Raw genomic sequence first — 26,664 nt, forward strand, 5'->3', positions numbered from 1 at the left:
TTAAAAACATTTCTTAAAAGGTACTTGCATATAACATAATACCCCAGTGTTTTTTCAGAACAATCTCAGTTCTTTCTATAATGACGCCCATTCTTGTCATAGATCACTGAGCAAAGAGATAATTTGGTTCAAATGCTGAAAAATTTAAACCTGGTTTTTGAAATTCTTCAAATATCTTGTGAAAACAAACCTTTACTGATGTGGATGAATTGTTTTGGCGCTTGAAATGGGTTTACCAAAGTCTATAGGTTCATAAAAATAGTACAATACATGAGTAAAACAGTAGTTTGGATAATAAATGCCTAAGATGAAATTTTGTAATATCACCGAGTCGTAGTGTCGTCTGTCACTCTTCTTTAACCAGATTTTAGAGGTGGAGAGTCTACAGATTCATACAACATTTAAATCATATTTCTACGCTGTATTATCGCAAAGATATTTATAGAAACATTCCCCAGTCCTCAGAGGGTTAATCTGTGGCGCAATAAAGATGTTTTTTTTGCCAGATCAGCCTGCAAGTGGCCTGTCAAAGAGTCCCCATCTCAAAGTGGCCCCACACACTCATGCCAGAGCAAGTAGTAGCGATTCCATCGACTTTAGATCTAATGCCTTCTTAGCTTAGATGGCTTTTCACTGCGCTGCCCATTGAGACCCAGTCTAGCCTGTGCTAATCCTTTTTTCATTCTAATGTCTGTATTGATGCGGCAGTCTTAAGCCTCTCAGTGGGGACACGAGGGCAGGCAGCAGGCCGCCGCCCACCCAGGCAAAGGCCGAAATCCCACCAGAGGTAAACAGCGCTCAGCATGACCAGGAGGCAGAGGCCGGCTCCGTCAGCAACACGGCGCTGGACAGCATCACAAATTAGGTCTGTGAAGTGCTGCTCCGGCCGGTGTATCTGAAGACTGATTGGGCCCAATGCGATGCAAGGGCAAGAAAGTTTCTTCATGTAGCCTCACTGCAGATCTCCAGGCGCCAAGCATCAGTTTGTCATTGTTGTGTTTGTGATTCAGCCCATGATGTTCATTTTGGACCATTTGGACCATTTTGCAACTTGAGAAACGTCTGGTTGTTATGAGAGTAAACAGTGGAAAAACACTCAGTAAACATTGGAATCGTCGTCCTTGAGTATACTCCATGTTTTGGAGACTTGTCACATCAGCAGTCTTGGTGGCGAGCCTGTTGTGTGGTTAAAAGTGTTGTAAATGACACAAAACCTGTGCGAATGCAAGCTCAAAAGAAGTTACAGTTGACAGAATTAGAAATTAGCGCTTATGATAATTTCCTTATTCAAAAACACTGCATGCTGTATCACTCTTCAGAAGTGCAGACTGGAGGCTTTAGATCTTCCACATTTAAAGTCATGACGAGAAGCGAGGAAGGGGTGATGGAAATTAGCAGTTAGTTTGAGTGCGTCTCAGTGCGTCTGTTCGTTGCAGGCTAGCTGTTGGCACGTGGGGCAGCTGGAGAATTGACTTCAAAGCAGCATTAACTCTGCTGTATGTTCGAGTTCAGAGGGAGAAGATGAATGAATGAAATTGTGTGAAATGACGCAGCAGCAGTCATCGTGAGAGAACAGTGAGAATAAAGCTTTTAATGAACAGTGTATGTTTCCTGGTGCATTTTGCTTCTGCCAGCGAAGGCTCAGCTGCAAGCCTCAGCCTGCACAGCTGGAAATGTGGTTCCAAGTGACAGAGTCTTGTCTGGATGCAGTTCATTCAGAATACTGAAGCATAAATTAAAGGTCTGCTGCCGCTACAGCGCCGCTGAGCATTGAATGTTGAGAGGAATCCCCCAGTGTGTCTGTGGCTGTCTGCAGCAGAATCAACATTATTTGAGTCATCTCTTCTGTTTCACACCTGTTGTGTTCAAGTGTGAAGGGTGGTCACATGATCCCTGACACACCCTGTCTAGACAGTCTGAAAATGGAGAAAAGCCCCTTTCAGCAGGTCGGATGAGGGGTTTGAAAGATGTACGTTCCTGAAACACGCAACACAGGTGATTCGTCACGTGTGTCCAGAAGTAAAAAGACAAACTCTTCCCCTCTTCTTTCTGTTGGACAGAAGCACCTCACTGCCTCTGTGTTGTGGCCTTGTGCTGTTCAAACAATGTGGATGCTAACAGCCAGACTCCGCCTCAGCAGCACATGTAGCCAGTTTGTTTCATGTTTACACGAACTAATCAAAATCAAACCGATAGCTGTAGACGTGAATTCACATGGACTGACGTAGAAATCATTTCATGGACAGTTCTGATGACCTGGCATTCTGCAGCGCTGTGTGGACCCACCAGGGAAAATCAAAACAACGTTTTTTTTTTCCGGTGACTGTCACATCAAGTCGTGCTCCCCTTCACTGCACCTCGCGGCTTTACAGAGCGCTGCAGGGGTGATGTCTTTTTGAAGGCCAACCTGCACGTTAGCGTCACCCTGGTTCCCTCAACAGAAAGCCACTGGGACTTTTCCACTGACTTTATGATTAATGCAGAAAATAAGATCTGTGACAAATAAAAGTTTGCATAAATAAAAGCATAAATACAATCGCCGGAAGTAAAAAGTTAATGCTGTAAACAAACTACGGGACGGTTGCATGACTTCAACATCACCACTTCTAAACTTCTAACTTCTAGTTCGATTTGGAAACTTTCCTCTTCTGAAGTCTTAGAAAGTTTATGATAGTTTGCAAAAGCGCGAGTATAAAACACAATGTAAAAGGAGGACTGGTGAGTAGATCAGTTTTCATGTTCAGTGTGATGACGTCTCATTTAGCCACTTGTTAGCAACCAGCCTTTTTTTTATTTTTTTATTTAGAGACTTTAGAGACAGCTTAAATAAATCATGAGTGGGGTGTTTACTGATGTATTTTATGTCGTCCACAGACCACAGACCTCATTTCAGGCATCTCACCAAAAACCCATTAAAAAAAACCCATCAACTTCTAGACGAGGGAACCAGAAGTGCAAAACTTCTAATGTACAAAACCTCAAAGATCACAAAGCAATGTATATACTATATATATATATACTAACATTTCTCTCTCACCTATCATGCATGTATTTGTTTAGTTTTGCCTTTGAACTCATACAAGTGTCACAAATCCACGTTGGAATTCAGTCGGATTTAGCTTCACTGAGCCGGTAAGTTGTCGAAGCATCAACGTGAACTTTGCTTTAAATGCCTGAAACACACGGCGTGCTCGTGCTCAGTCCTGCTTACAGAGAGCAAAACATTCACACACACTCTCAGTGGTATTTACCCAAGCGTGAACAGAGACTTTACGCTCCCAAAACTGACTGCGCTCAGTTAGCCTCGGTGCGCTCTGCTATTAGTGGAAATTTTCAGGGTGCAAAACCCACTGCAGACCTCGAAAAAGTAAATCTTGCAGAGGCATCTTGCTAATTGAGTCATCCACATGATGAATTATGTATTAAGTAGAAACTAGCCCTCACCAGAGGAAGCTTTCCCTGATCAACATTACATTAAGCAGCAGCTCAGGAGAAGGTTGAACTGTGTCCTCAACCCTCAGCGATGTGGAGATTGATGTGCACTTACTCGCCTGCATGGCGGGATGTACTGCGAGGAACAGGAGCCCGTCTGGATTTGCGTGTTTTCCACGTGTGTTTCCATTTGCACTCGCTCAGCGGCAGGTTGAGTTGACTGCCTGGTATGTGCATATGATATTCCTGTGAGGTTGTTGTGTTGCTTGTTTTCTTTATTCATATTTAACGCTGCTTGGATAGTATGAGGTAAACAATTACCTGCTGCGCTTCTTACAGCCGTCTCCCTGTCTCTGTGGTGAAACTGAACTGGCAGACGCTGTGCATCCCCAGCGATGAGGCTTTCACGTGAGACCATTTTACACGACTAAAATGTTTCCACAAACTAAATTTCCTCCTAATTTCAGTTTGTTAATAAAAGCGGTGACAGGTTTTCAGTTTAGGTAAACAGTGTTTATTCTGTTCCCATCTCAGCGCTCATTCTGTCTCCTTGGCCGTCCCCCACGGAGTAATGATGTCAGAGAGGATGTTAAAAACTCCCTTCACTTTGACTCCCATCTTGTCCTGTATTATCTTCTCCTGGTTGTTACTGTAGAGAGACAAGTCTCTTCTGCTGCTGCAGCTGTGTTTGCTCTGTAATTGTGTGTGTGGCATCGCAGGAAAGGTCGGTCACAGAGTTATTTCCCCCAGTGAGCTACTGTGACCTGTCTCAAGTGGCCAGCAGTGTGACTCTGAGTGTGTGTGTGTGTGTGTGTGTGTGTGTGTGTGTGTTGTGTGTGTGTTTCTACCGCGCTGGCTTTGTCTTTTGTGGAAGTTGTGTTTGTGTGTGTGTGTGTGTGTGTGTGTGTGTGTATATTCCACTGACCTTGCTGCAGTGGCTGTTGCTGCAAAGCGGACCTCAGCTCTTTGAGCGGAGCGGACAGGTCTGAACTGTCCCTTCAGTTTACATCTATGAATACCTATGAGAAAACTCAGAGGACGCTGAGCTGCACAGACACTGACTGATGTGCTCGGAGGTATTTGTGCGTGCACAGATTAAAAAATAAATAACTGTTTTTGCATCCTTACACACAATCTGCATGTCTTTCTTTTCCATCTCACCGCACCCCCCCCTTTCCCTTCTCCTGCACGAAAAACTATTTCCTTACATTTCACACTTTTCCTTCATGCATCCAAAACTCACACACACACACACACACACACACACACACACACACACACACAAACAAACAAACATTCACGCAGCACACACTCATCAGCTGCAATGCTAAACTGAGTAAAACAACCAGTCATCTCTTGCCGCCACATCCGAGCCACTGGTTGCTGCTGGCAACGCTCTCTCATCATCAAAACTGCCAGAAAAAGTAAAGTGGGTTTCGCTGCCAGCTTCTCAGTGCCATGGCGGTAGTCATAGAAGAGAGGGAGGCGGGGGCCACGTAGGACTGTGTGCCACCAGTGTAAATCTCTCGGTGAATTTAGAATATTAATAGCGTTATCATTTGACCATTATTGTGTATTTTCTATTTGATTTTATGAACTATCAGTTATTTGTGCAGCATTATTCCTAAATTAAATTTGGTCAGAATATTGTTTTTAGTTTTTTTCTTTCTTCATTCTTTCTTCAGAAAAGTCGTCTCCAGCTGGCTGCATGTTTTTGTCCATTTTGTTTACAACTTCAATAACCCATAATAACAAAGTAAAAACATCTTTAAGAACTTTTTGCAAACGAAAAAGGAAATCTTTCATTTAGAAAAGTATTCAGACCATTAATTCTGTTTTTTGTAGAAACCCCTTTGGCAGCAATCACAGCTTCTTGGATAAGTGTCCTGGCACACCTGGATTTGGGCGGTTTATCCCTTTCATCGCGGCAGAAGCCACTGCGGCATTTTATTGGCCGAGTGCTTCAGGTCGTTGTCGTGTTGAAAGGTGAACTGTCGCCGCCAGTCTCAGGTCGCGTGCACTCTGGAGCCCTCTGTTTATTCGGCTGCATTCATCACTTCCCTCAATCCTGACCAGTCTCCCTGTCCCTGCTGCTAGAAACCCCCCCACCAATAGCTTAATGTGCCACCCCCATCCTTCACCACAGGGGGGGTATTAGCCAGTCTAGCTGCTCTCCTTCCGGCAGATTCTCTCATCTCTGGACAGAACTCGTGAAGCTCTGTGCAAAATGTCAAGGGGCCTGAATACTTTGTGAAGCCGCTGTACATTCCCATTTATTGTTTACTGTGTTATTTTTCTGGTTTCCCTCTAGCAGCCATACAAAATTAAGTCAAAAGATGGATAATAAGCCTGACAAAACAACCCACTGAGCGAGTCCCACTGTGGTTTATTTACCATTTAAAACCCTCCGACTGGTACAACATCATACGCAGACGGTCTGTGGTCTCAAACTTGCTCAAAAGTCTTGAAATTCATTTGCATAGTGCCCCCACTGGAAAACAAAGTCTCTCTCAAGTGTAACCAGGCCACTCATGTACATTACTAATGGTCTTCCCCCTGCGTTATAATGTACATGTCTATTGAGTCTCCTTAATTATTTAGTGCCAAATTAGTATGGAGTGAGGGCAGGGGCATAACAGGGAGAGTAGTTATAAAACACATCAGAATCAGATGGAGCTTGTTTAATATTAATGAATATAAACCCTTTCACTGAACTGAATCCACAACACTTGCTTTTCATTTTCCCCGTGCTTCTGTGGCAATCACAAGGGGAGCAGTGAAGTAATTAAATGTTTGCAAAGAAAAAAAAAACACAGTGACTTTAACATATGGTATAATTACATAGGATAGTAATTAGGACGATGCTTTTTCCAGCTGAGGATATTTCCACCTAGTTTAACTCGACACGTGGGAATGCTCGTGGCTTTCCGCTATGATATATTTAATTTCTCTGTTTTCTTGCACTAGCTCTTTGTTTGAGTTTAGTGGAGATGCTTTGAATGTCCATCCAGAGAAGTTCGATGTGGTTTGTTCTGTAGCCGTGTGAAGGTGCTATATGTAAGTTTTCTCTGACTGGAGGCTACGGTGACTCACTATCATGTAGTAGTATGATGAGACGGGACGGGCTGGGTTTAGCTTGTTAGCGTGAAATTTGATACTGAACTCGCAATTATTTCCTCGACTAGGAAGCTGTACTGTATCTGTTAAAAACCAACTAAAAAGCTGCTGCAGGTCACTGACAGTATGTTTTATAATCCACTTTTAAAACAGCAATCCTTTCTTTAACAGCTGTCCTAACAGCCAGCGGCACCGGTGTCGAAGCTGAACTCCCGTGTGGTTTAGTATAAATATCAAATTGTGCTTCTCCCTGTGCTGGCCTCTGCGCTGCTGCTCACAGTGGGACCCCCCCCCCCCCCCCCCCCCCCCCCCCCCCCAACACTCACTTAACAGCCTGAGTGCTTCTGGCCAGACATGAGGAAGCTGGGAAAGGTATGGAGAGCGAGAGAAAAGGATTTACAGAAACCTTGAGGGTTGACTTGGTGAAGAGGACTGGCACAGAGAGAACTTCTCCCTCCTGCTTGGGAACATTTTCAGTCATGCAGGAAGTGCTAGTTACTTCTTTATTAAGGTAGAATCCACATTTCTTGTCAACCTATGGGATGTTGGCATTTGTGCTGATGATCCATCACAGAGGGAGGAGAGGGTCCGGCTGCTGGCAGAGAGAGATCTATTGTCTTTCACTCCTCAGGAGAGGAAACCTCTCACCGTCAGCTGTCCTCCCCTCTCCTTCCTCTTCAGCTCTTCCTTCTGTCTCTTCCACAGTTATGACACCAGTGTTGACTTTTTTATGCCTGCCTGACAATCTCACTTCCTGTCTCTGTGCACATCGGTTTGAAGCTAATTTAGGCCAATAGGAACTGAACAGCTACAGCCTGCAGAGTATGGTCGGGTATGGTCAGGCCTTAAATATTATTCATTAGATTCCACTTTTCAGCTTTTAAGGCAAGACAAGTTTATTTATATAACACCGTTCAGACACAAGGCAGTTCTAAGTGCTTCACAGAGCCATGGAGATATTTGAATGAATTAAATAAGAAAGAATATTTATTAAGTTAAGTTGACAATAAGATGAGGTCAGGATTGTATAAAATCAGGTAGGAAACTTAAGACACCATCTTCAGAGAAGTGCTGCAGTGATAACGATTAAAAAGATGTTATGTAATAATGTTTTAAGGCCTTATTTAAATGAGCTGACAGTCTCAGCAGCTCTCAGGGGCTCAGGAAGCTTCACCTTGCTTGGTTCTGGGAGAGAGGGAGATAAGGTAACAGCATATTGACAAAACTGTATTTTCAAAGTAAATGCTGCATTTGCTCTTCAAACCTCTCTCTAATGATTCTGCTCTTTCTGTCGGTCCTCCAGATGCCAAGGCCTGCCCCAGCGGTGAGTTCATGTGCGCCAACCGCAAGTGCTTGGCCACCGTCTACGTATGCGACGGTGACGACGACTGCGGCGACGGCAGCGATGAGCTCAAATGCACCTCCCCTCTCACCTGCGGGCCCAACCACCTCCGCTGTAACACCTCGGAGTGTGTGCCGCTCATGTGGAGCTGTGACGGAGACCCCGACTGCTCCGACAGTTCAGACGAGGGGCCGGAGCGCTGCGGCAGGGACGGGGTCCCGTACCTGCCCAACCGCAGGGCCAACTGCACCGCTGGAGAGTTTCGCTGTGCCAACGGGGAGTGCGTGCGACTGACCTGGAAATGTGACGGAGACCCGGACTGCAAGGACAAGTCTGATGAATCTGACTGCCGTGAGTTTCTCTTCCTGTCTCCTCACATGCTGAACTCTCCCCCGTGGCTTTTCTTCTCAACCTTGTAAGAACCTCTACATGTTCTCTGTCGTATCATGGCCGTCCTCTCTTACATGTTGCTGTGTCTGAAAGGGTTTTTGTTGCTACATAAAGAATATGCAGCTGGGTTGAAGGATGGTTTCAGTGCGAGAGAACACAGTACACATGTAACCATGGTTACCTGAAGAGGCTATAGCTGCGTCCTATATTACATACTAATTCTAAGCAGGTCAGTACACATGTTGAAAATGCTCGATTTTTGAGTGTTCTGTTCGATGTTTATAAAATTAATAGTATATTATAGTATAGTATATTAGTTTGATATTTTTTCCCACAATGCAATTCCCAAGGAAAATGTAGGCGCTATTTGTAGTTGCAAAAATACTAAATTAAATATCAGTTCCTGGAAAACAACAAAATGGGTGAGAGATAAAATCTTTCAAAAAAGCATTTAGTTTTCTCTTTGTGAGGTTCAGACACATATTGTGTAATTTCCTTTAAACTACATGCAAGTCTTGTACCAACTGAAAAGACAAACCACAGTATATTATGGCAATTAACATATAGTACATACTGTGATTAGTATGTAGGACGGAGCTGGTACACAGCTCATCTCTCCAGCTGGAGGCTGCTGGTTTTTCTTTGATTCTGTGCACTACAACATCTTATTCAAAGATGGCTGCAGACCAATCAAAAGCCCACACATTCAGAGGTAGCTGCACTGGAGGTCGGTTATGTTGTACATTATCTGTGTGTGGACAGTTTGCACCTAAGATATCTGTCTGCTTTGAGACTGGAGAGTGGGGGAAAGAAAATCTCAACAAACAATATTTCCTGCCGTTTCTGAGGTGTTACTTTGTCATTTAGCACGTTTCCACTCTGCTGGGAGTTAGTGTAGGTGTGTTTTTTTTTCTTCCTCTTCTAAATGTGTCGGGTAAAGAATGTGTTGCTGTTGATAAACACCGTGTGAAGATGGGGCTTTGTGATAAAACAGGTTTTCCTATTAGCTGGTCATGGATGGGGGAGCCCTGAAGCTCCTGTCTCACTAAGCCAGAGTGTGAAGCCCAGATAGTCCCACTATTCATTATCAAGATGTGTGGTGCACACTTCAAGCCCACCACTCACACTCTGTGGTGTCATATAAGCAGCCCTTACAAGAGATTGATGTTTTGTTAACCAGCTGAATCCCCGCATTAAGGGAGACGACCAACCTCGTATATTAGCAGAGGTTACTGTAGAAGCCATTTATGCTGTGCCTTCACCACCTCTTCTATATTCGCATATGTCTATGTGGGCATTGCCTTGCCACAAACATTTAATTCTCTGCCCACTCTTCAGCTAAAAAACAAAAGCTACTGCTGTGGTTCAACGATGTATTTCAGAATTTGCTGCTTGTCCCTTTAAGTGAACAAAATGTCTGTATGCTGCAGCAGGTTATTTGGCAGTTAGATCTGTAGATCGATCTCTAGATTCGGAGTATATAGACTCTATAGAAGATGATGTTGTGTATATGTATGTGCACCAATGTGTGCATGTGTGTGTCCGGGCTGCAGCAGCCCTGGCTCCATTACACTCCCCGTGTCCTGCTCGTCTTGTGATAACACTAAATCATATCCCCCTCAGTCATATATACGGCCTTTTAGTGTGTTTGAGAGAGGACTTATATGAGCAGACTGTGCCCTGTTGATGAAAAGCTTCTCTGTGCTTGAGATATTAATGAAATTTGGTGTGGCTGCATTACTATATTGAAAATAATTCATCACACGCCCCCAGGTTAACAGTCTCTGTCCTTTAAGCAACACCGAACACCGGCTGTGAATGCATAGAAGTGCAGTATATGTTATTGCACATTGGGGATTTTCTTGCCTTTGCTCTGCAACAGGTGAAAGTAGAGAGACTTGATTAAAACTGATAAATGCGACAAATGGTCTCGACTTGGTTTTGGTATTAAAAGGGATTTAAAGCGCCCTATTTTACACAAAGCGGCACAAAGTGGCTTAACACAAAATGTCTTTTCTACTTTCAGATCGACGCAGTTGTCATTTTCTCGTCCGGCACCGCCATTGTTTAAATAGCGAATAATCTTTCACCCACCTGAACACCCAAGGGTGTGTTGGTCTTAAAATGAGCAGTGGTCAGGCGCATTGTTGGCGCGTCACTATCATGAGGCAGTGGGAAGCGACTGCCTGATTGACCAACGAACATCTGGCCATAAGTCAGCAGCGCAGTATTTCACTGTTATTTTATGTGCGCATTATCCAGAGAATAACATACGCCTACATAGGTGGGTGCACAACGCACATACGCTCTGAAATCTAAGTGCTGAAAATGCACTTAGACGGTTGGATAAGTCAGGTGGAACATTACAATACAGCCCTCACAAGATCGGAGCATCCTGTGTGGCGTGTTGTGGGTTGTATAACGTTGCTATGCGTCATGGATGTTTCTTGGACCTGAATGGAGCTCTGCAGTGAAAGCGTCCTTTGTTTCTTAGTTCATGATAAATCGCCACCTTTTCGGTTCACAATGGACCAAAAAATGTATTTACACTTATAATAATCACAACATAACATAAAAGAGCTGTGCACAAAGCATTGATTTGCTCAGCCCCTCGGGGTGCACAGAGCCGCCGCCTCCGTGTGCCTGACTGGACGCACTGGTCAGTCACAATATGTAATTAACTCGCCACACACAGAATCTAATTCTGCGTGAAACACTGCTCCGTTATAATAGCAATCTGCCAAGGTGTAAACACACCTGGCTGTTAAAGGGAATGGGAGATGGCACTCTCGTGGTTTATTGCATGTTATGCCCGAACCACACGCATGATTATCTAAGAGACTAAGTACAACCCATTTGAACAATGATCCTGTTTTTCCCACCACTGTAATAGCAAAAGTGAATACGGACATGCCCTGAATGCACTTGCCTCATTTACACCGTGCGCTTTGGACCGTTAAAATAGCGCCCGAATCTCACATATGTGTGTTTGTGCGCCTCTTGCAGCCCTGTTGACGTGTCGTCCCGATGAGTTCCAGTGCGGTGACGGTTCCTGCATCCACGGCACCAAGCAGTGCAACAAGGTCCATGACTGTCCCGACCACAGCGATGAATCTGGCTGTGTCAACGGTGGGTACGCATGTCATCGCTGGCTGCCACAACCTGTCCTCCTCTCTGTCTCTTCACCTGTCTTCTTCTTTTATGGATGTGTCTGTTTGAATCTTCCTTCCTATTTGTTGCTGCATCTGCGAGTATTTATATTTATAAATGCTTTTTTGTAAATGTCAACCTGTGTAACACTGATTATATAATTTGGCCCTTGTATATTTGCTCTGCTTTCTCACTTCAGTTTAAGTGTTTAAGTCTGGTTTGTGTTAAGAAAACCAATGAATCAGAACAGCTCCTAATGCCTCCGTGCTGGAGAAGCCAGGCCTGGAGACAGTTTGCTCTTGGCTTGTCAATCCGTCCATCCCATTGTTGTGAACGCGTTATCTCAGGAACACTTTAAGGGAATTTCTTCTAATTCAGCACAAACGTTCACTTGGACACAAGGATGAACTGATTAAATTTTGGTGGTCATAGGCCAACCCTAAAACTAAAAACTCTCAATGTGATAACTTCCATTTTTATTAAATTCCCTCCAAGTCTTCACCACATATATTGTGAGTGTGGACAGACATGGATGTAAACTGCAGCGTGATCGGTTGGCGGAGGCAAACAACCGTGAATTGCGGCGGTAATTCTAGCCTGGACATATATTACTTTTGAATCATTTGCTGTAATGACCATTGATGTTATGTTGTGTGGATCCAGCCCACTGCTTTTTGTAAGCCAATTTTTTTCCTTCTCACCTCTTCTGACTCAGATGCATAATTTACCAGCGTAGAGCAGAAATATTTTGCAGGAGATTAAACCCCAGCACTGTGAAACCGGACCAAATTAAAGTTCAGCTTTTATTACACTAGACTTTTTATGCTGGATGATATGAATATCTGAGCGGGAAGTTTTTGTTTTTTTTGCCATCACTTGATTCACATGAGTCTTCAATAATTAGAGATATTCAATTTAACTTCACACACTTTTTGCATGCATGAGCTTCTGAATCAGTAGCTTGAGCAAATAAATGTTCCTGAAGTTTGTGATGCAGTTGCTGATCGCTCTTCTGCTCATTTTCACACAGCCACCAAATGTGAGGGACCGCTGAAGTTTCTGTGTAAGAATGGAGAGTGTATCGACAGCTCCAAGGTGTGCGACTCTGTCAAGGACTGCAAGGACCGATCTGATGAGCCCAAGAAAGAGTGCGGTAAGACAACTTTTTCTATTTCTATTTTTTTTGTCGGCTGTTGCCAAAAGCTGTTTTTTTACGCTTGACGCAAATGAAGTGTGTTGCTTTTTTAGTCCGCTCTGCTCATAGGTCAGAGCTTCTTCCACGATTCCCAGTTGTGTGAAATGCTCAGCAGTGACATTACACAATCTCTTGTTTTGTGTGTGTGTGTGTGTGTGTGTGTGTGTGTGTGTGTGTGTGTCCGCAGAGCTTTTGTTTCAGCCTCGTGCAGCGAGAGAGCGCGTACGTATCTATTGTAAATGGATTCAAGCAGTTAATGTAGCGGCGTAATCGTGTTTGCCATAACAAAATGCGGCTACCTCCCTCCTATTACCTCGCATTTCAAAGGCTTTAGAAGCGCACTCAAATGAGCTGCAGCTTCCGTTGATCAGAACAAGAGCCTGCGTGTACTAATTACCATCAAACGATAGAAAAGGGGCTTCTTCTGCTCTGCGATGGTCTCTCTATTCTCCATCTCTCCTCTTCACTCCACACACCATCGTCTCTTAACCTGTTTATTGACCATGAATAAATGATGGTGATGTCTTAGTTAAAGAAACTAAACATTGCGTGTGTGCTAGTTCCCTCCGTGTTGAAGATGTCGATCAGAAAGTTTCAGGCATTAGAGACGGTGAGAAGCAGGCATGCACTCATAAAATGAAATCTCCTGCGAGGATGATAAAGTTGAGGAGGGGGAAGTGACAGCTGGCAGAGGAGACTGACCTCTGCCATGGGCAGAAATTACAAGACCGACACAGGTATCCCAGAGTCTCCTCCTTTCCTCCCTCGTCTTCCTCTGTTATTCTTGCTCTCTCTCTCCTTCAACTCGGGTCTTGTTCTCAGCTCATTAAAAGCGTGTCCACACACACCTCGCTCATCGCTCTGCTCACTCATCTGTTTATCCACAAGATGTTCCCCAACTGAAACAAAAAAAAACCCCACCCCACACAGAGACAACAATCCTCCCCACTGCACTGAAACACACTGATCCGTAGATATTCAGTGTGATTGCATTCGCCTGATCAACTTAGACAATATATTACTCTACTCATGCATTTTTTTTTTCTTCTGTTTCTGTTTCACACCTCATTAAAAATAATGGCATATTACCACAGTACTGACTCATTATTCGCCACGCCATTCATTTCTTAACGCTGCACCATCGCTTTCTGTTTTCACTCAGAGAAACGGCTGAAAATATGTAGGACATTACGGTGAGAGAGAGAGATGGAGGCGGAGGAGAGAAGGAGAGACGTTGTCTTTTGTTTGCCCATGAGAAAGGAGAGGTGACCTCTAAATCGTGTCCTTGGAAGCAGTCTGGAAAAAGCAGTTCATGTTTTCACACAGGAGCCTCCCCTGGGGCGTCTTTGTTTCCCACCCAGCTCTTCTCAAAGAAACAGGGATAAGTGAGTCCTCAGATACAGCTTCATCCTAGTCTTTTCTTTTGTCTGCAGTTAATTCTGAACTGACAGAAAGAAAGTAAACGGAGCTGCTGGGAGTGGCAGATTGTTGTCACCCATTTAGCTGAATTATAGGTGAGAATTTAATGCCGGCGGATACAGAGTCGACCGGCACAAAGCAAAGATGAGAATTTACCCACAAATCTTAACCTTCAGTCTGTGGAGACTTCATCTTTTTTGTTGTTACAATAATTAAAGAATATTGTTATGTTATATTTTGTTTTTCCTCACTGCTCCATGGGTGAGGTGAACTGGTCTTCTTGAGTCCTTGCAGTCGATGTATGGAGTGCCGCAGGGAAGACATATTTTTGTAGGATTACCCACGAGTTAGCATCACCCTGGTTCCCTCGACAAAACTCCTATGATATTTTTACATTGGCTGTTTGATTTTTTCAGAAAATAAGCTCTGCGGCACTCACAGAACTGGTGCACCAGGTAAAACTCTGCCCACTTTTTGAATATTAGACTTACAATAATCAGGTAGCAAAACAAAAGCGAACAGAATACCAGTGTTGCTCCATATCTGCTGGATGTCTGAATAAACTGTTTGCTAACGCGTTGTCAGCGCCGTGTTCACAGCTCGTTTACGCTGCCCCCAAGTGGCAACAAATGAGTTATCGTAGGTTTAAAATAACTAACAGTGTAGCTCTATAATTTAGAGAATATTCCATTTAAACTCGTTTGAGGTTACATCACTTATACATCGATAATACTGAAAGGAAAGTATGGGAAGAAAATTCGTACTTACCTGGGGAAGAGAGGAAGTAAAGCTAGCCTACCTGCACACATACACGTTGTATTAAAATGCACTTTAGCTTTCTGTCTGAACACAGAAGAGTGTATGAATTTAACATTAAAATATTTCTATTTCTATTTACTCCCATAAAAAAGTGTTTGCCTCTACCCTTTTGAATTAAGTCTTTGGCAAATCCACATAGGATTTTATCAGAATTTATAATATCCTATTCATTATTTAACACAATAGCACACACACTACTACACTTGCTCAGACAAATATCCACAAAAGGGAAGCATTACAGATTCATGAGGTGTGAAAAGTGAAGTGAACATGCAAAAGGTTTGTGTATTTTTCAGTTTGCTGTTTATATATTTAACTCGTTAGGATTTATCTTGGAAGTGAGTGTCTTAGTGGGGAATTCATTGAAGCTTCACTTTGCTTAAGGCTCACTGGCCTCACACACACACACACACACACACACACACACACACACAGTGGCCTTGCTCTCAGTGACTGATGATATAAAGATCACTGGCTATTGACAAATGTGTTATAGTAGATTGGGTAGGATACTGTTGACAGAAATAAGCAGTCTGTGGTATTGAGGAGCGCGGTTTCTCTCGCAGTTTAATCCATTTTTCTCTTTATCATCCCTTTCCAGTTGTCAGTCGTTCATTGTGCAGCCATGCTTAATTGTTTGTGTAAAAAAAACAAAGCCTGTATGCAGTTGAATGAAGTGTAGGAGAGAATGTTTTCTGGTTACCTTCTATGATTCATTTAGACAATAGGCTTTTTTTTTTTTTTTCAAACCAAACATGGACAGAAATCTGCATTAAAGACAGTGGCAGTAAGTGACTTTTACAAATGGGCAAGCAGAGCCAAAGAACCAACTAGAACTGCCAAGAAACCACCATCTCAATATGCGATTCAGTAATAGTAGCAAATCTCTTTTAAATTCATCGCCTGTTCTGTCTCATGACATCTGCTGCTCGTCTTTCCTGTGCTGGAAGTCTCTCTCCTGCGTCTTGCTGCTCTCTTCCTGGACATCTTCACCTTTCTGCACTCCTTCCTGGCTCGAGAAATATTGGGATTACTCCTTTCAACTGACAGTAAACGTGTAAAATATGAAGCTTAGAGGAAAAACATCCTTGAAAGAATATCACTTCTATGGTAATCTTCTTTTACCATTAACTGATAATGCAAACGTCCAATAACAACCCACCCCCTCTGCTTGACAAGCCACAGCCTTTGTCAATGGGACATGACAGATAGCAACAGCAGGTAGTGAAGCTAGCCTCCGGAGACGAGCAGTTTGCATTTCATGATGAATGCAAACTGGCAATATCAGGTGTAAGGAGAGACATCGCTTCCACTTTGATAGTGTGCTAACTAGGGGCTAAACGATATGCAAATAAAATCAGTCTCAATTATAATGGGAATGGTAGGCTAATTTTTGCATTTAACTTTCACTGGAAAAAAATATAAAGATGATGATAATGTGATTTTTGCTGGTGTCTGAACCAAACAAGCATGTTCCCTTAGGTCTGGAGAATATGATTTCTCTGTAGCACCACAGTGCTTCGTTTATGGTTTGTTGTGAGACAACAGAAAGTTCTTGTCCTGATGACACGCTGTTGGTTATAATATAATATAATAGCTTTATAATTAGTTCATATACACTGCTGATAAATGCTGCTTTATCCACCAGGTGAAGATGATATTTTGTCCTCTACTGTACTGAACACATTTCTGGAGGAGATTTAAAAACTGAACCTAAAATCTCACCCGCTGACTCCTGAGCCTGTGTTGCGATCAAGTAATTCATAAACCCTTTGTGTGCAGCACAAGCTGACTGCCTCTGCTTGCTTTATTGTGTGCCAGCATTGTGCCAGCTGCTTTGACCTAGTTTTAAATGAGAGTGGTTGTGTTTTAACATCTTTTTTTTGTTTTTAAGCTTCTGTCATTTTCAGGATGCGTTTACATCACTCTGCCTCGATTCAGCGTGCCTGTCTAATTTAGATATCCTCGCTCGCTCCTGTGATGGATCCTTATGGGACATCCCGGTTCACAGCATTAATCCCCTCTACACACATATTTCATATCCCTGCAGATGGACCTGATTCTCAGTTGAAGAGCTTACTGTGTGTGTGATGTCGTGTCTCTTTGATTCCTCCTCCACTTTTGAGAATATCTGATATGGATTCAAAAAGGGATGGAAAAGAGCTGAGCACAAGAGCTGAGATAAAATGAAGATAGTGAAGATGACATCCATTCTCCCAACCTGTGTGCCACACATATTTAAACACCTTTATCAAAGATCACTGGCACTGCTCTTCCCCTCACTCTGGAAGATTTTATAGGAAATGAAGCTGAGGCCTTTCCTAACTCAGATGTTCACCTCGAGGATTACCTCTTCTGTGATTTGCTGCATTTGACCGCTGGTGCCTTCTCTTTCTCTCCCAGGGCTGAATGAATGTATGATCAACAACGGCGGCTGCTCTCATGTCTGCATGGACCGACCAATCGGCTTTGAGTGCCAGTGCCCCACCGGCTACCAGCTGCTGGACAAAAAGACTTGTGGAGGTAAAGAGAGAAACATTTCAGGTGGATAGATGGAAAGAGGGGTGTGTGTGTGTGTGTGTGTGTGTATGTGTGTGTGTGTGTGTGTGTGTGTGTGTGTGTGTGTGTAGCTTTTAGGCAGCTCTCTGGTTGTCTGTGTTTGTTCTGTGAGCTCAGTCCATCACTCCCACAGGGAACTTCATAGCACAGTCATACTAGTCTCTTGCACGCGCACACACACACTAACACACACTCACGTGCATACACACATACTATGTCCTTCACACCCTTCCCTGTCCTTTTAACACTACCATTTCCCCATCACACCCAAGGAAAAAGCCTGAAGTGGACAGGGACACACCCTCCTGTCTCCCTGTCCACTTCTTTCTTCTAAATGGCAACATGTCTGTGTTTCTCCTGCACTTACAGCCACAAATGTGCGTTTTCACTCAACTGTTATAGCTGTTATTTAACTTAAAAGCATGAATATTTATATATATATTTTAGGACTTAAGTTGCCTCTGATCTGCTGCGGCTCATGAGGGTGAATTAGTCACTGTCTGTCTGCGTCCGATTGCCTCTGTGTCTCTCGCTGTCTTCCAGCTGATTGATAACCCGTCTCTCTCCTCTCTCTGCAGACATTGATGAGTGTGAGAACCCCGACGCCTGCAGCCAGATCTGCATCAACTACAAGGGGGATTTTAAGTGCGAATGCTACGAAGGTTATGAGATGGACCCCGTCACTAAGACCTGCAAGGCGGAGGGTGAGTTACAGTGATGAACGGTCAACAGTGCAGTCGAGTACAGGGCGGCCGAGATGGCACTTCCCAGAGTACAGGTGAACTCTGAGCTTTTAGTTTCCGTTTTTCTTTTTCATTTTGGATGATTTCATAACTGCACAAATGCTGTATTTTGTCTATTTTATCTTTATCAAGTTTATAAATCAGTGTAACCTACAAAGTTGCCGGCAAAACAAGCTCAGTTTGTTTAGAGAAACTTGCCGGCGCTGAAAGTTTAAAAAGCCGTGTTGCGCTGTTGATAACAAGACATTCTCTCAGATGTTGTGCTGCCTCATTAGTGCAACACTTCTCTCTCGCTCCTTTTGGGCCTCAGTGTCAAATCTCATAATCACAAACATCTTCCTGCTGTTAGGTTCTTAATATTGTTCTGCACCCACTTGTGCACTTGACATAATTGCTGAATCACCAAAGAAAATTTAAAAAGAATTAAAAAAAATAATGAAAATACAGCAAGTATCGCCAAGGCAACCACTCACTTTCTCCCAGGCATAATCTGTCCTCCAGTGTCCCGTCCCATTAGACAGTGTGATGAGTGACAGACTGATGTGTTTAGCCATGCCAAACACTTATAATTAGGTATAGCAACTCTTCGGGGGTACCTGGCTGAGTCACGGTGGAGGCTAATTACATCAATTTAATCTGCTCTCCCGTTAGGCTTGTTGACAACAGTTGTCAGACTAGTGGAGAACAAAGTGAACAGCTAAGAGGCCAAATCATTTTTCTTGACCTCCAACTATGGCCAAAAGCTATTAGCAAGAGGATTACAGAGAGAGGCCAGTTTATATGTTTACACTTCATTTCCCACAAAATGTTCATTATTTAATTGGCAGGAAACAGTGAGTCAAATGAAATGTGTTGATTTGGTCCCTGTGGCTGTCAAGTGCTGTGATTTTATTTCCCTCAATTAAACCAAGCTGATATCAAAGCTCAGCACTTGTGTATGTGTGTGTGTCTGTGTGTGTGTGTGTGTGTGTTTGCATTTGTCTGTACTGTATTTGTGTGTGGATTGTACTTGCCACCCCACCCCCACCCCCACCCCCACCTCCCTGCCGCCGTCTGCACTTGTGTATTTCTCCATGCATGGCTGCCCAGTGTATTTGCTATCAGTTTATCACGGCCAGGAGAGAACTGTGTGTCTGGCTGTGTGTCAAAGCAGAGTCACAGTGAATGCAGCTGTTCCACCTCTTGGTTTTCGAGGCTATGAAAACTACTGCCGCCGTGACAGCCCATAAAACCAGCAGGGGGGCCGTTTTCCGCTTTAGAGAGGTTGGAAATGTTGTCATTGTAATGGCCAGTTTTTTGGAGAACACTTAGTCCTGAACGGTTCTCTCATCATTCAGACTTTGGGCTGGGAGAGGAAGGGGAGGGCAGGAAGAGGGAACATGCGGCAGTACAATACTACAATGAGGCTACGACACAGACTGTCAAAGGGGGAAACTGAGGCCAGCGAGCCATTAATGAGAGATTTTCATATCTGCCTCTGGAGATAACTGGCTGCAGCTGCCGTCCTATTACCGTACACTGTCAGGAAGATATAGGCTCAATATAGATGTTACAAGACAAAGGTGGGCTGTAGTTGCTAGCTAGAGTGATAAAACCCTCCCTGCAGGCGCACACTGAGTCTGTTACTCACTTGGCTTTTTCCTTGCCAGATTTATAACAGAATCAGTGTAGGGAAATGATAATATAAATGTGTCTAAGGCCCCTGTGCACATCTGACTCTAATTATAATGCATCCTAACTGACCTTATCACGAGCGGACAGCTCTAAAAATAGGTGTGAATGTACCCAAAATGAAACAAGGACACTGTTGGATGTAGGTGCTGAGGTGCAGGGACATGTGTCCAAGCAAGGAAATGCAAAGTCAACTCTTTAGCACGATTATAGCATTACACAGCTGTTAGCTGCAGTCCGTACATGTCTCAATGACATATAATGTCATATCACAATTTTGTTGACAAATGTGTTTCTCTGTGTACTTGTTTCCAGTATGCAAATATCTACTGCAGTCTTCTTCTCTGTCTCTGTATGAAAATGTTGGCTGACTGATAAAAATCAAATGGTTACGTGGAATGGAAAAATCCAATCACAAGTGATCACAAGAGAAGCATTTAAGGCGCATTGTGCTGCCAGGTGAGACCAATCCGTTTGATAGGCAAAGTGCCGGCCTCAACATTTAATTTTATTTTGTTGTATTTATGGGTCCAATTTTGTTGCAGCTGAGTTTGAGGGAACTCCGTAACTGATCCTGATTGTTTTGTGTTAGCTAAGGCTAAGATAAGGAGAGAACACTCTTTCACTTTGTTCAAGGTTGTTTCTCAGCCTTCAGAGGAAATTACTAGTTTTTTACTGTGTGTGAGTGTTTTCATTCATGTGTATTTAATTCTGCTGCCTGTGTGCTGTTGAAGGAGAGGCAACAGAATGCTAAGGTATTCCTGATCTATATTCTCAAGCAGAAAATAATAAGGAGCGTACAACTTAATGATGCATACAGACGCACTGATCAATACTACGACTATTCAGCAGTTTTTAATGAAGGATTATTGTCCCTGCACTCTTGTTAGAGGAGGATATTGAGCTGTATCACACAAGCTTTTCTGTGTTATTTATCTGTGTGAAAAGATCACATTCAGCATATTGACATTGGTGCTACAGATGTGCAGCAGCACATTAAGGTGCAGCACATTTTGACACAGTGGTGAAGCCACCGTGATGTTACCATAGAGAAATGTCTACATCCTTCCCTGACACGCAGCTTTTCCCATCAGGGTCAACAGTCTCGAGTCCAGCGCACAAACATTACGATGCTGGTGTGAAAAAACAATCTCGCAGGCTTATCGGCATCTTCTGTTTTTCTTTTTTATGTCCTTCCTTTACCCCAGAACAGGGCTGTATGTTTTGGGTTTAATTATTGACATAAGCGCAGGCACAGCCATTATTTCTGATTCAATCTAAATCCAGACCATGCTTGCTCAGAATGTGTTTAGTGAACTTGATTTTGCTAGATATAGGTTGGAATTATTTTAATGCACTGCCCTTGCTGCCGAATTTAAATCACATTAACGGTGCTGTGCATAGATGATGTGTGGAGCTCCTGGACGAGAGCATTTTTCTAATGAGAGATACCAGCTTGAGCCCTTCTTTTGGCCCACTACCAAACTGTCAGAGCTGATTTGACTGGGCATTACTGAAGCACATCCCAACTCTAATGTATTCCTCTCACTAACGCACCTTTTATAAATTGCCCTGCACTGTAAAATACAGCTGTGTGCCCTCATCCACACTCTGATGCTGACTTCATTGTCACCAAAATGGATCCCTAAATATTCTTTGCTTTGCTCGTAGGGAAAAGCCCTTATCTGCTGTTTACCAATCGGCATGAGATCCGACGCATCGACCTGGTGAAGAGGGACTACAGCCAGGTGGTGTCCACGCAGAAGAACGCAGTAGCTCTGGACCTGGATGTGGCCAACAACCGTGTCTTCTGGTGCGATCGCTTTCATCGCAAAATCTACAGGTAAACGAAGAACGGGAACCGGAGTTCCAGTTACTTACCTGATGTGGTAGATCAGAAACTTGATGTTGATTTGATTTTATATGTTTGAATTTGGATTTTAGGATAGAGTTGTTCCGATACCAGTACTAGTATCAGGAAGTAGTGCTGTGCAGCCACTGGCAACTACTGTTTTAGAGCAGTGAAGAAGAATTGATTTCCAGTAAATAGTGTAAAACTCTCAGCTGTTTGGCAAAATGTTGCACTGCAAAGTCCCACCAGTAATAATGTCAAGGGGTGGCACTAGTGTTAGAACAACTAAAGTAAGAATTTTTATTGTTATCCAGATTATGATTAGATAATAAAAGAAAGATTCTTTGGAATTCATGTATCTAATTGTGTTTTACAAAGGGTGTAATATGAGCCATGCATTGTTTACATTCATGTTCACCCACTAGCAGTCCTCCTCTTCCCTGCCTTTGTTGGTACGTTGCTTCATTTAAACCACATCCAGCAGCAAACTTGACCTTAGATTAAAAGTCTAAACTTAAGTTTGAAACTGAGGCTAGAAAGTCTAGAAAGGGAAGCTTCACTTTATGCCTTATTTTTTATAAAAGTTTGACTTTGCTCTGAGTAATGCATTTTAACACAGATGTTATTTTAAATACAGTTAATTGATGTAGTAGTTGCATCATGAATCGTGAATGCAACAGATGTTTCGTCTGTTTGTTTTCATGATATTTGTTGTTTTCAGGATGAATAAGTTTAATTCTACCAAAATACTCGCATCTTGAAAGATGAATGTTTTTGTTTCCGAGTCGATGGCCGAGACCTGCTGTTATTCCAGATTAATTCCAGCCCTCCTCTTGTTATCCCAACTACGACACCCCCCCCCAGTCTATTCTAATTGGAGCACTGTGTTCTCCTTATAAAATGGATGTTAAGAGAAAAGATCTCTGGGGAAACTAAAATTGAAATTCCTGTTAAGGAGCACAGCTGCCTGGCCCTCACCTCACACCTCTGCTGGGGCCAAGTCATTAGCGGGCAGGGCAACCCCTGAGTGAGGCCTTGTCTATTCTGATAAGGGGTCCATCTAAGAAGGACACTAACCCCCGGATGAACCTGCTCAGCGCATGGCCCAAGGCTACAGCTCGCACACCGGTCCCACTCTCTGCTCTGCAGTCGCTTTACAGCACATGTCAACAGTGATCACACATTATCTGTATGTGGTATCCACTTGTCCTGTGATTGTCCTGTATGAGCCAATACATCCACTTTATATCCACTCACAAGTGATCAAATGAATGCACCAAACACAAACAGACTTTAATTTATGCTTAATTTAGACAAACATAAAAGCTTTTTAACTTATCATCCCTTCATTTATTCAGATTTGCTTCTGTGGTTATTTTTGAAATCACTGCAGTCGATACTTTACAATGATAAATGTTTCTGGTAGGCTTCCACTTAATAAGGAGGATAGTGTTTACAGAGTCATTATCACAAAATAAGGCCCACCACGTCGTCAGCCTCCCTCCACTTCACATCGATTTTGCAATAATGGAATGGCTGGCTTCCTGTAGATGTTTCCTTATATATTTTCCTCCCTTCAAAATACTCCTTGCTCCCTCTCTGTCTCCCTGCAGTGCGTTTATCCACGAGGCCAGTGACCCCTCCCAGCAGGTGCCGCTGGTAGATTCATCTCTGCAGACCCCTGTGGGCCTCGCTCTGGACTGGCTCCAACACAACCTGTACTGGACCGACTCTGGAGACAAATCCATCTCTGTGGCGTCAGTGGACGGCACCAAGAGACGTGTCCTCATCAACACTGACCTTAGTGAGCCCCGAGCCATAGCACTGGATCCCCACCATGGGTGAGATGGATATGTCAAGTGTGTCTTTGTCCAGGCGCACAATGTCAATTGCCCTAGGTTCACAAATCAAGCATTGAGGCAATTTTCTAAAGATTTGAATGAAAGGATCAATACTTATGATCATTAAACCATTATCTGTATAGATCATTACAGTGCAAGAAACCACCAACCTGCAGTTTGGCTCTGATCTCAAAAAGTATGCTAATTACTGAACTGCATGCTGTAAATTTATATAACAACTGTCAGTGCGTCAAGATAAAATGGTGTCAGACTGTTGATATGTAAGTACCCTCCTCCATATCTCTTTGAATATTCTGGCAGTCACTGTGCTGATCTTGTTTATTCCTCATCTACAATACTGAAGATGATGGTCGATGACCCCAGATGAAGATTTGTAAAGTGATTTCAGCTTGGGACCCAGAAATTGAATAAACATAATCCTCTTCCGGGACCATGTCTAATGACAAACATAAGAGAACTCTTGTTGCTGTACATGGGGATCCAGAGTAACAAGCCTGTGACCCATTTAGAGTCCTGACTCAATGATTTTTTAGAAATTCTGTCCTAGATGATCGCGCCTAATCTGGGAAGCTTTATGAATTTTTGTGCCAGCGTTTGCTTCTGCAGCTTTTTTTTTTTTTGTTCTGGTGATCCAAACCCAGATGAAAACAAACATGCACAGAAATGAACTAAAATAAACAGGCACATAGCCTAAACAGAGGCGTACACACTGTGAGATTTTATACACATTACAGACCCAATCATAACTGCCCAACAGGAATCCAGCACACGCAGAGCGCTCACTGTGATGCCAAATGAAAGTTCAGTCTTTGCAGGGAAATTCACTTGATGTCGGTAATAATCATTTACATGGAAATGACTGTGTAAATCAGTGTGTACTTTCCTGCTATGATCTCCGTCTGATTGCCCAATAACCATTCAAACTATGCTGAACTCGTACAGCAACAGCATTTGAATTGGCTGGTTTAGCAGAGTATTTACTAACGCTGGTGATTTAGCACAGCCACAGAGTTAAATTGAATGCAAAGCTATTAATTATGACATAAAGGGCCGTGTGTCTTGCACACATCTGGAAAGCAAGAACGTGCACAAGAAAATGGAAGTTGTCTGCTAATAAACTTGAAATATCAAGTGGAAGGACATACTCCACCCTCAAGGACAAAAACTGTAATAAAATAGTTAAATATTCCTGTCAGCTTGTACAAGGTCAGAGGCTTCCTGGAGTTATAAAAGAACAATCTGGGGGATTTCTGGTCATTTAAAAAATGTAAAGTATAATAAGTTATATGAACTAATTTTTATATATATATATATATATATATATCTGCTGCCTCCTAATAACAAGGCACAAGGCTACTATTATTAAGTCAGGAAAACTGAAGATTAAAGCAGGAAGCAACTGAGAGACAAATCCACTTGTGTTGTGGTTTCGTGGTGCTGAACGGACAGCTCCCATAAACTGAGCTTTATACAGATCTGTTCTTGCTGCAGTAATCTGAATTCCTGTCGCTACATCTGCCATCAAGTGGTTTTATAATGTACCAGTGGCTATTAGCAGAAATTTCTGGTATTCACAGATGTTAAATCCTCCACTAATCAGAGGGTCGATGATTCAACAACTGGCTCCTCCGGTCCTCATGTCCTTGGGCAAGATACTGAACCCCAAATTGCCTCTGATGGCTGTTCCATCAGTGTATGAGTGTGTGTTTGGTAGAAGTGCTGTATGTGTAAAAGAAAGTGTTGTATGAACGTGGCTTGTAGTGTAAAGCGCTTTGAGTGGTCGATAAGACCTCTGCAGTACTGTTCAGTCCTATTGAAAAATCATGTTTTCAGCTGCCATTTCTAAAAATGTTCATTCTCTTTGCTGTTTTTATTTAACTTTTTTTTTGTATAGGATTGACCTACAATAGGCTGCATAGTGCATAATTGTTTTAGCACCATTGCTTTTCATCTTGTGGTGTCCTGTGGTGCAGTCCCCATAGTAAATATAGATATAAAAGACTTTTACCTAAATAAATAAATAAATTTAAAAAAAAACTAGACAAAAATTTAGGAAAGCAGCCGTGCTGGTGTCTGGGGGAATGGAAACAAAGCCCTACCTACTGAACAGAAACGCTAAACTGAAGAATTCGAGGGAAATGTTCTGGACACACTGATTGTTACAGAATACACGTCACACCAGTGTCACCAGAGAATAATAACTGCATTATTAAAGAAAACAGTTGTCTAGTTGTACACTGTAGTTTTAATATCACATTTCTTGCTGAGCACAGCAGCGCTTCATCAACACGCTATAACAATAATATAATACGTTGTTTTTTCTCCAGCTTTATGTACTGGTCAGACTGGGGCACACGAGCCAAGATAGAGAAGGCGGGGATGAATGGAGTGGATCGACAGGTGTTGGTGGCTGATAACATTGAATGGCCCAATGGCATCACTTTAGGTGAGAACAGCTGTTTTTCAACCCATGTTCTTAAATTCGGTATTACACTGAACTGTATTTTACACTTTTCTAGCAATTGTTGTGTGTTGCTAAATGTGCCTGAGAGGAGCTAAAACACTCATTCAACTCATTGTAGGTAAAGGTCAATAGTAATTGAAATAGTAGGGGTAATGTTTAAAGTTGTTTTGAAGTTCTCACATTTGCTTTGGAATGATATTTGAAGTGTGTCAGTGATGTAATCGTGAGAATCTGACATTTTAAAACTTAATCAATATCACCTGAAGGGATTTGTTGTGCTTATCGTGAAGACAATCAATTTCCACTCAGCTTGGGAAAGTCTTATCTTTATGTGCGTGTGTGTGCGTGTGTGTGTGTGTGTGTGTGTGTGTGTGTGTGTGTGTGTGTGTGTGTGTGTGTGTGTGTGTGTGTGTGTGTGTGTGTGTGTGTGTGTGTGTGTGTGTGTGTGTGTGTGTGTGTGTGTGTGTGTGTGTGTGTTTCCCAGACGTAGCCAACAGGCGTCTGTACTGGGTGGATTCAAAGCTGCACCTCATAGCCAGCGTGGACCTGAACGGAGCTCACCGCAGGACACACATGTCGTCTGCAGAGAGGCTGGGACACCCCTACGCTCTGGCTGTTTTTGAGGTTTGTGCATGTGCGCCACTTTATA

General features: G+C 43.0%; 1 protein-coding gene across 3 annotated transcripts in view; it reads left to right on the forward strand.

Moving 5' to 3' along the window:
• Positions 1 to 26,664, forward strand: part of LOC130179043 (low-density lipoprotein receptor-related protein 8-like) — a 78,781-nt gene that overhangs the window by 40,325 nt on the left and 11,792 nt on the right. For all 3 annotated transcript variants that reach the window (XM_056391753.1, XM_056391755.1, XM_056391754.1), the window contains exons 5-13: positions 7,853 to 8,242; positions 11,288 to 11,410; positions 12,462 to 12,584; positions 17,268 to 17,387; positions 18,002 to 18,127; positions 21,509 to 21,680; positions 23,303 to 23,530; positions 25,879 to 25,997; positions 26,500 to 26,639. In XM_056391753.1, the coding sequence (XP_056247728.1) occupies positions 7,853 to 8,242; positions 11,288 to 11,410; positions 12,462 to 12,584; positions 17,268 to 17,387; positions 18,002 to 18,127; positions 21,509 to 21,680; positions 23,303 to 23,530; positions 25,879 to 25,997; positions 26,500 to 26,639 (1,541 nt within the window). The remainder of the gene's footprint in view (positions 1 to 7,852; positions 8,243 to 11,287; positions 11,411 to 12,461; positions 12,585 to 17,267; positions 17,388 to 18,001; positions 18,128 to 21,508; positions 21,681 to 23,302; positions 23,531 to 25,878; positions 25,998 to 26,499; positions 26,640 to 26,664) is intronic.

Source organism: Seriola aureovittata, chromosome 12 (assembly GCF_021018895.1).
Source record: "Seriola aureovittata isolate HTS-2021-v1 ecotype China chromosome 12, ASM2101889v1, whole genome shotgun sequence".
In the NCBI taxonomy this organism is placed as follows: domain Eukaryota; kingdom Metazoa; phylum Chordata; class Actinopteri; order Carangiformes; family Carangidae; genus Seriola; species Seriola aureovittata.